General features: G+C 37.0%; 1 protein-coding gene across 1 annotated transcript; it reads right to left on the bottom strand.

Moving 5' to 3' along the window:
• Positions 1 to 4092: 4092 nt before the first annotated feature.
• On the bottom strand, positions 4093 to 4920 carry LOC107517213 (olfactory receptor 7A17-like). Its single transcript, XM_016157673.2, has one exon. It carries the CDS (start codon positions 4918 to 4920, stop codon positions 4093 to 4095), a length of 828 nt encoding a protein of 275 aa, XP_016013159.2.
• Between the last annotated feature and the right edge of the window lie 5608 nt (positions 4921 to 10528).

The raw sequence follows: 10528 nt of genomic DNA on the forward strand, positions 1-10528 counted from the left end.
GGCAAAAACGGGCATAATAGTAAAGTTCATGTCATTACAGGCCTACCTCCAACCCTTAAAACAAGAATGAGCCCAAATAAACAACCTAACGTTTCATCTTTAAAAACTAGAAAAGGAAGAGCAAATGAAGCCAAAAGTCAGCAGAAGGAAAGAAATAATCAAACTTAAAACAGAAAGAAATGAAACTGAAAATAAAAATAAAAAGCTAGAAAAAATAAATGCAACAAAGAGCTGATTTTTTGAAAAGGTTGATAAATTTGACAAATCTTTGGCTAGACTCACTAAAAAAAAGAGCAATGACACTCACACACACAAAAAAAATTAGGGATAAAGAGGGGAAATTACGACTGACATCACAGAAATAGAAACGATCATGTAAGAATACTATGAAAAAGTATATAACACCTAAATTAATAACCTAGAAGAAATGGACCGGTACTTAGAAAAATACAACCTCTGAGACTGAATCAAGAAAAAACTGGAAAATCTAAATAGACTAATCAGCAGTATGGAAATTGAAACAATCATCAAAAACCTGCCAAAAAGTAAAAGTCCAGGGCCAGATGGCTTCAATAGTACATTCTACCAAACATTCAAAGAAGATTTAATACCTATTCTTCTCAAACTCTCCCAAAAAATCAAAGAGGAGGCAATACTTCCCAATTCATTCTATGAGGACAATATTACTCTGATACCAAAGCCTGGTAAGGATAACACAGAAAAAGAAAACTACACACCAATATCTCTCATGCACACAAATGCAAAAATTCTAAATAAAATACGAGCGAGTGAAATTCAGCAACATATTAAAAAGATTATATTCCACAATCAAGTGGGCTTCATCCCAGGGGCACAGAGTTGGTTCACATATGCAAATCGATTGATGTGATGCACTATGTAAACACATTAAAAAATAAGAATCATATGATCATATCAATAGGTGCAGAAAAAGCCTTTGACAATATACAGCATCCATTTATAATTAAACACTTCACAAAATTGGTACAGAAGGTTAGTATCTTAACATAATAAAGGCCACATATGATAAACCCTCAGCCAACATTGTAGTTAATAGTAACAAACTAAAAACCTTTCCTCGAAAATTAGGAACAGGCAAGGCTGTCCACTATCACCACTGTTATTCAATATAACATTGGAGGTCCTAGTGAGGGCAATTGGGCAATAGAAAGATATAAAATGCATCCAAATAGGAAACGAAGAAGTCAAACTGTCACTATTTGCAGATGACATGATTCCCTATATAAAAAACCCTAAAGATTCCATAAGAACACTACTATAAACAATAAGCAAATACAGTAAAGTCCCTTGATACAAAATCAATGTTCAAAAATCCATAGCTTTCCTTTATTCTAATAATGAAGCATCAAAAATAGAAGTGGAAAAAATAATTCCTTTTGTAATTGCAGCAAAAAGAATAAAATACCTAGGAATAATTTTAACAAAATATGTGAAGGACCTATATAATGAAAACTACAAGACTCTATTAAAAGAAATCCAAGACAATACAAAGAAATGGAAAGATATTTCATGTTCTTGGGTTAGAAGAATCAACATAGTTAAAAAGACCATATTACCTAAAGCATTATACAGATTTAATGCAAATACCTATCAAAATTCCATTGGCATTTTTTTAAAGAAATAGAACAAAAAATCATCAGATTTGTATGGAAGCACAAAAGACCCTGAATTACCAAGGCCATCCTGAGAAAAAAAAAATGAGGCTGAAGGCATCACTCTGGCCGACTTCAAATTATACTACAAAGCAACGGTAATCAAAAAGGCATGGTATTGGCAGCAAAACAGACACACGAACCAGAGGAACAGAATCAAAAGTCCAGAAGTAAATCCATATGTATATGGGCAAATGCTTTTGACAAAAAAAAAAAGCCAAAAACATACAGTGGAGAAAGGAAAGCCTATTCAATAAATGGTGATGGGAAAACTGGAAAACCACCTGCAAAAGAATGAAGCTAGATTGTTGTTTATCACCACACACCAAAATTAACTCAAAATAGATTAAGAACCTGAATATAAGACCTGAAACAATAAAATGTATAGAAGAAAATGTAGGAACTAAACTAAAGATCTTGGAGTTAAAGAGGATTTTATGAATTTGACCTTAAAGAGAAGGAAAGTAAAAGTGAAAATAAAGGAATGGGACTACATTTGTTGTAGCCACCAGCCCCCGATAGATACACAGACCACCAGAACTCAGTGAGTTATAGGAAATACACTCTTTATTCAGCCAGCTGGGTCTGCCAGGGGTACGCAGACCCCAAATTAAACAGCCCCAAAATGTAGAGGTACCGGGTTTTTAAGCCCAAAATTCCATTCTTCTTTCTGTCTAAACACAAAGGTCTATTTTTCTTCTATTCACTACCTATAGACCCACAGGTTGGGTGAGCAAGCAAGGGTACAGAAGCAGAAAGCTTATTGTTAGAATGTTATGTTCGTATGGGTGACAGCCTATGTTCCCATGGGCATAGCCAAGCAGTAATTTTCCAGCCAGCACATGTTAAACTAAAAATCTTCTGCTCAGCAAAAGAAACCGTCAACAAGAAGAAGCTGTGGTACATATATACAATAGAATATTACTCAGCCATAAGAAGAGATGAAATACTGCCATTTGTGACAACCTGGATGGACCTCAAGATAATCATGCTAAGCAAGATAAGTCAGACTGAAAAAGTTGAAAATCATATGGTATTACTTATATGCGGATATAAACCTAAAAGCAACAAATGAACAGGACAAACAGAGACTCATGGACATGGACAATGGACTCGTGGTTACCAGAGGGTAGGGCTGGGGGAGGAGGAAAGAGGTAGACAGGGTAAAGGAGGTTAATCATATGGAGGCTGAGGGACGATGAAGAGGGTAAAGGGGATCAAATACATGGTAGCTCAAAGAAACTGGACTCTTGGTGGTAATCACACAATAGAATATATAGATATCAAATTATAATGTACATGTTAAAATTATATAATTGTATTATCTAGTGTTACCCTAATAAACTTAAAAAGATAAAATTAAATTTAAAAAATTATTTCCACAGAATTTATTTCTTCTGTAGCACATTGATCAGAATTATTATTATCCCACATTCCCATCAGAAATAAGAAACTGAGGTTCAGGAAGAATCAATTTTCACAATTATATAACAACAGAATCAAAACCATCACACAATTTCCTGAACTACGTATAATGGACCCATGCAATAGATACTCTTAATTTTATAAGGTTCATTCAATTCAGTAATTAAAAATTTTAAATATGTGCAGGAAAGGGGTCAAATATTTAGTGATAGAAGGAAATTTAACTTTGGGTGGTGAGCACGAAATGCAATATTACATTTTATGTGTTATTAAATTGCACTCTTGATACATATATAATTTTATTAATGAAGGTCAAAGCAATATTTATAAAAAGAAAAGAAATTTCAAAAAGAAAAAATGTGAAACAAAAAAGGTCTAATAACATGGCTTAAAGTAGGATACATAGCACAAGTAGCTGAGTCACAGTTTAATTGGGGGAGGGAGAAATATCACTGAGTAAAAAACAATGTGTCTTATATGGAACTAAAAACTGTGACATTAATATCAGGCAAATTACATTTGTAAACTCATTTTTGTAAACCAGATTAAACTACATAAATAAATGAACTGTCAAAATTTGGTTCGAGACAGGAGTGCACTATAGCCTCATATGACATCATGAATGAGCTCGAGACACACAGTGTAGAGACTCCCAGCTGATGCAGATCATGAATATCTGAGCAGAAATCAGAACAATTTCCAGGATACAAGCCAACTGGTATAAATCACAGCATTCAGAAACTTTGTTATACAGCATTAGCTAACTGATAACAATTAAGGCAAACAAAACTGAGGAAAATTATAATAATCTGCTGTTTTTATTTTTTGGCAGGTGTTCTGATTTTCAAAGACAGCATTTATGATTAATATGTCTTTTTATTGCTGCAATCCCCCCAGAAATCTTTTCAGAGCCCCTTTTATGTCTTTATTCCTCAGACTGTAGATAAAGGGATTCAGCATGGGTGAAGTGTACATTTTAAGCTACTGCACTGGAGCATGAACTGTGGGTAATAGCAGAGCTCATGTACACTCTTAGAACTGTAAAATAAAATAAGGAGACAACTGAGGGGTGAGACACACAGGTAGAAAATGCTTTATACTTCCCCTGAGCTGATGAGATTCTGCGTATGGAGGAAAAGATCTTAGAGTAAGAGTAAAGGATCCCAGCCAAAGGACCACCACCCAGCAGCCCTGCTGCAACATATATCACTATGTCATTAAGAAAGGTGTCAGAACAGGCAAGTTCGATCACCTGATTAATTTCACAGAAATACTGGGGAATTTCTAAGTCTTCTGTGCAGAAGGAGAGCCTCAACGCCAATAAGCTGTGAAACAAGCAAATCAAGGCACTCATGATCCAGGGCACCAGAACCAGTAGCCCACAGAGCCAGGGGTTCATGATGACCGTGTAGTGCAGGGGGTGGCAGATGGCCACAAAGCGGTCATAGGCCACCACAGACAGAAGTAAGTCATCCAACAAACCAACAAGTGTGGAAAAATACATCTGTGTGATGCAGCCTTCATAGGTGATAACTCTGCTCTGAGTCTGGATGTTCACCAGCATCTTTGGGACCGTGCTAGAAGTGAAACAGATGTCCACCAAGGACAGGTTGCAGAGGAAGAAGTACATGGGTGTGTGGAGGTGGGGGTATGAGCTGACGGCCAGGATAATGAGCAGGTTTCCAAGCACAGTGATCAGGTACATGGAGAGGAAGAAGCCAAATATGAGGGATTGCAGTTCTGGTTCCTCTGAAAGTTCCAGAAGAAGAAATTCTGAAAGTCGTGTATCATTGCCTGGTAGCATGTGGTGGTTGTCACAGCTATGAATAAAAAGATTAATTTTTACATAAATGGACATTAGTAACATGGTAGAAATGCTACAATTACAATACTATGTAGTGAAAAACAGCATGCATAAAAGTGAGTAAATGGAGTGTTATTTTTACTGAGAGTTCAAGAAGACCTAAAAACATGACATTTGAGCAGTGACCTCAAGGAAGAAAAGGCAGGAGACATAAGTTTATTTGGGGAAATGCATCTTCTTCAGAAGAAAAAGCCAGTGTAGAGGCGCTAAGGATGAACTTGTTTCAGATATTCCAGTCTCTAAATAAAGTCAGTGTGTCCAGCGGAAGGACCCTTTTTCAAGGGTCACATTCTGGAGTATATGATCTCAGATACCGCTGTTTTGAAAATGCTCATCCTCCCCCCCCCCACACACACACACATGCACGCGTACATGTACACTCACAGATGGGCACACTGTGACCTCCTGGGGACATGTTATTTTCACCTCCAGCTATAAGAACTAGGAATAAAATGATACAAGGCAAGCTTTCAACAATTGATTGTCTTTCCCTTAAAGAATATAGAAACAGTATCCAAATTCAAGCAGGTTGTCCTCCAATGGACAAGTAAACTTCACACTCCATTTTAATCTGATCATTTTCTGTCCTGTATTTATTTTCTGTTTTCATTTAGCTTCTGTTTGTAATTTTTTGAAACTAGGTAATTAGATTTCAGTTGAAGCTTATATGGTTTTTCTCATTTTTCATAAAGGTCAGATAGTACTAAATTAATTATGTGCCCGATCATATGACTAGTTTCCTGTCCTGTATTTAATGAAGTTTAAAGAACTCAGTTAAAAAAAAACAGAGATAGTGGGAAAAATCGGACACGAGGGGGAAACATATATAATGTCTTAGGTGGTGGGGTTCCTGATAGTTTGTGATGAGGAGAAAGAGTCCTTGGTTCTAGCAGCATTCCAAACCTAGTTACATCACCGTGATGCACGGAATGACTAAAAAAAATAGTAAAAATTAATGTACTCAAAAGAGAAAGGAGTGATTTATTAAAATGTCAAGATGCCTTAATGAATGAATAAATGTGAATAAATGATTCAAAATGTGAGTAAAGAGAGTAAACCCACAAATTACTAAATGAAAGCCAAATGTACAAAAAAATAGAGGAAATTCTAAAAGATGAAATGGTAAAAGACTTTTCTGAATAATAGTAAATGTAAAATTTCAAGATTAATAACTGAGTTTCGAATCTTAGGTATATCAAATGGTAGGCATTTGAATTTGGAGAGACAACCAATTCATTCTCATGCAAATAGTGGGGCAGTGGTATCCATCCATCTAATGTCATCCACAAATTTGGTCAATATATATACAAAAGTTTGGACTAGGTCATTCCTGTTAGTATATGTATCATAGGTGATGACCCTCTTTATTTAGTTGTGTGTACACATACATATGTGTTTGTGTATTTGCATGTGCACACAGGCTTGATAACAATGGGAAAGGCATGTTTACTCTAGAACGTGATCAAGAAATTAGGAATCTAATGCAGTAAAGGAAAAAACAGTTAAAAAGAATGCTAGTTGCTCCCAATGAGGGAAAAACAACAAGAACAAAGAGCCCACAGAGAGCCAGATGCAGAGAGAAGAGGCAGCTGGCATGGGTGCTGCAGTTCCCTTTAACTCAAGGGACCTCACACTGACTGGACCTTTACTGCCCCACTGACCTCATCACAGTGTCCACCTCGGCCCTGATCTAATTGTTATTCCTGTACCTATTTCATGTTTATTTGATCACTTTTTATTTTATAAGGCCCAGTGGTGGATGTGGCTGGCCCTCCTCTCACTTTTCTTTGTGGAATTATTTTGTTTACTATTCTTGGGCTTTGAGTTTTTACCTCTCTTATTTTACATCCAATGTGTACACCAGTCCTGGCACTGCTCCTTGCCTCTGCAGACATACTCTATAAAATCTTGTTTATGCCACAACTATTGATCCCTTTGCCTTGCACATTTATCCCTGAGCACATGACATCATACCACACTCATTTCACTGTACTGGGCCTTCTCCATTATAATGTGAGAGCCAAATGAAGGGAGGCCTCACTTATTTTGCTCACTTATGTGGTTTCATAAATACGTGCATATATATAGAAAAAATAGTAAAGAATGGAAGTCATAGAAGAAAAAGTTCAGGAAAAATAAAACCACATTGATTATAGTGGATTCAAGTAACTGTGTAAGTGAAATTGAATAGAAATCTAAGATAAACTTCTAAAAGAAAATATATAAAATACAAAAATATAATCACATCGATATGGGTCTATAATTACAGGTAAATGGGCCAAAAGCTAGAACTGAAGAATACAAAATCACACTTTTGAAAAGTAGTAGAGGAAGTAGTATCTGCAGAACTTTCCTCCTATATAATGGATTTCAATATGCTTAAGAAAAGAATAGAGGTGAACATTAACTGAATACGAAGGCATGCCTTTCACAAGATAGGAGAAGATCTAGAACTTTTTACCTTTAAAAGTAACAGGGGTAACACAATATGACAGACTAATAGAATTGAGCACATGCACTTTAAAAAATGTCACACTTTACCCCAAATACATCTCTACATATATGAAGGCATTCAATGTCAAACAGCAAAGTTGGTGAAAACAACTTCAATTTGACACATTAAATGAATTAACTAGTCAACCCAGTAAACAAATATAGCCATCTCTGGGCTCTGGGCAAGGCTGGTTAGGCTCTCAGGGGCCCTCAGGTAGAAAGTTTCAGGTTCCTTCCTCTATGACCTTTTGCTGCAATACCAGCTGGGCTCTCTGACTTACCTGGATGAGGTCTCTCTGAGGAAGGACTCTGTGTGGAACTCTGAATTCTTTACTGGATGCTAAGGTCTGAAGGTCTGTCCCCAGATAGGACAGCAGGAAGGAGTGATGCATTGGTACCCAACCAGATTTAGGAATCCAAAATAACAAATAAGTCCTGTAAAGCCCAAGGTTGCATATACAGCAGAGGAGGCATTTTTCTCTCTTTTTATCTGTTCATTAAACATTGTTTCCATTGTTACTTCAACCTATGAGCCCTGATTTCCCTGTGAAACAGTAGTCTGGATGGAATGGAAAATTTTCCTGCTGATTCTCTGTTCCCAAGTGACCAGGTTAGAAGTCAAATGAATCCTATTTTCATTACTCCTTCTCCATGACTCTCCTGCTTGCCCAAGGTTTCATTTCCCAGTACCTTATTCCAACTCTGAGTTAAAGTTCTCTCAAAATTCTAGACTGAAAGGGATGTCAGAAACATGGTGGAGTGAGAGACATCCCCAGATCTCTCCCCTTGAAGCAAATATAAGCTGAACATCTAAAACTCAACAAAAAAAAAAAAAAAACACCCAACTGCACACCAGCATGTCTGAGCATGTAATCTGTGCATAAGAGCTACCATAGATCAGAACCCTAGGTGCTGGGTCGTGGACTGGGAGAAACAAAGAAGCCGCCTCTCACAGCTGGAGCTTCCGGCAGGAGGAGGGGGAGGGGAGAAGGCGATGGGTTCTCTGAACAACCCCGCCTGGGAAAGCTGTGAGCTCCATGCATAGTCAGTGCCCAGGCATCAGGTCAGAAAGCAGAGAAGCAGGATGGAAGAGAAAAACAGTTGATTATTACCAGCCATGTTTGCAAAACCAAGACTGAGCTGCAGTCCCCATCTCCCAACCCAGAAGGCCCCTCCATCCATATCCTCCGAGACTAAAAACCGCAGAGCCCTGGGGCAATCTGAGCAAACTCTACTGAAACTGTCACTAACGCTAACAGGAACTGAGACTGAGAGTAGCAAGTGCGATTAAATATCTGTAAGAAAAATAAAAGTATTATTAAGGCTTTCTATAAAGCAGGGATCCAAGAGGCTTAGACGCCACCTACTGGAAACCAAAAGAAAAGTGCCTTCTTTGCAGCAGGCTAGAGATCTCTATATAATAACTCTTCTTTCTGGAAAAAAAGCAGAATGCATTTCCATTAATGTCAAGGCAGAAAATGGTTCATTAAACACCATGAACAACCAAGGTGACAAGGCATCTCAGAAAGAAAGAGGAAAATCTCCAGAAAATAAGCTCACAGACATAGAAATATGCGACTTAAATGACAGAGAATTCAGAATGGTACTTCTGAAAAAACTCAGTGATATCTGAAACAAATGGATCAACAATTTTAGGGATTGAAAAAACAACTAGATGAGCAGAATGAGTTCTTTAGGACATCGAAACCCTCAAATAGAACCAAATAGAACTTCTGGAGATGAAGAACACACCACAAGAGTTGAAAAATGAAACGGCAAGCTTGGGAAGTAGAGTCGACCAAATAGAGGAAAGGATCAGTGATAGCGAAGACAGCAATCTAGGAATAAATCAGAAGGAAGAAGAAAGATACCAAAGAATGAAAAATAATGAAAGAGAAATTCAAGAACTAGCAGATACCATCAGGAGAGGAAACATAAGAATAATGGGCATTATCGAAGGCAAGGGAAAGGAAAGGGAGTAGAAAGCATTTTCGGACAAATAGTTGGTGAGAATTTCCCAAATGTAATGAATAAGCTGGAGCTTGAAATTCAAGAAGTCAACAGAACAGCCAATTATCTCAACCCAAAAAGGCCTATACCAGACACATTGTATTAAAATTATCAAAAATCAATGACAAAGACAGAATTCTCAGTTCAGCAAGAAAAAAAAAAAAAGATGATAACCTATAAAGGAAAACCCACTAGAGTATCGGCGGACTTCTCAGCACAAACCTTACAAGCCAGAAAGGGGTGGAATCAAATATTCAAACTATTAAATGAAAGGAACTACCAGCCAAGAATAATGTATCCAGCTAAGCTCTCCTTTAGATAAGAAAGAGAAATAAAAACCTTTCCAGACATACAAAAATTGAAGGAATTCTTCACTACATGGCCTGTACTACAAGAAATACTGAAAGGGGTAAGCTCACGTAAAACAAAGTGACAACAACAACAACAACAACAACAAAAAAAAAACATAATTAAGAGTAAAGTGACTAGCAGGCTGATAGAAGCAGAGAAGTGCAACCCTTACTATGAACAGGGTATTATAAGCTTAAACAATAAAAAGAGATTTGCTATAGCAAAATAGTAATAAACATTCAGCATACATAGGGACAAATTGAGACAACAGTGACTGAAAAGGGGAGGATTCAAAGATCCAAATTCTCAAAGGGGAATGGAGATAAGGCATGCACAGGAGAAATGGACGACTGTATATATATAACTATCCTTTTCATATTCATAATGGTAACCACATGCCAAAGATTCAGAATGGAAGCATCTTATTAACTGTTGTTGCAGTTGAGAAAGTAAATGAGTAACAAACCCAAAACATATGCAGCCTCACCAGTAATGAAATAATTCAAAGTAAAACTATTTAGTATTCCTCTTCAGACTTCTTAAATAATTTATTTTCCACGTGAATAAACAGCATGAGATAAGATACTACAATGAACGGTATGTCTCCTGAACGGCTATGGCAAGGTAGTTTCAACCTCCACTGGTCTGGATCTTTTCAGTGAATACAAGACATGCTCAAATACAGCCCATCTTA

Source organism: Rousettus aegyptiacus, unplaced genomic scaffold (assembly GCF_014176215.1).
Source record: "Rousettus aegyptiacus isolate mRouAeg1 unplaced genomic scaffold, mRouAeg1.p scaffold_m13_p_16, whole genome shotgun sequence".
Lineage (NCBI taxonomy): Eukaryota > Metazoa > Chordata > Mammalia > Chiroptera > Pteropodidae > Rousettus > Rousettus aegyptiacus.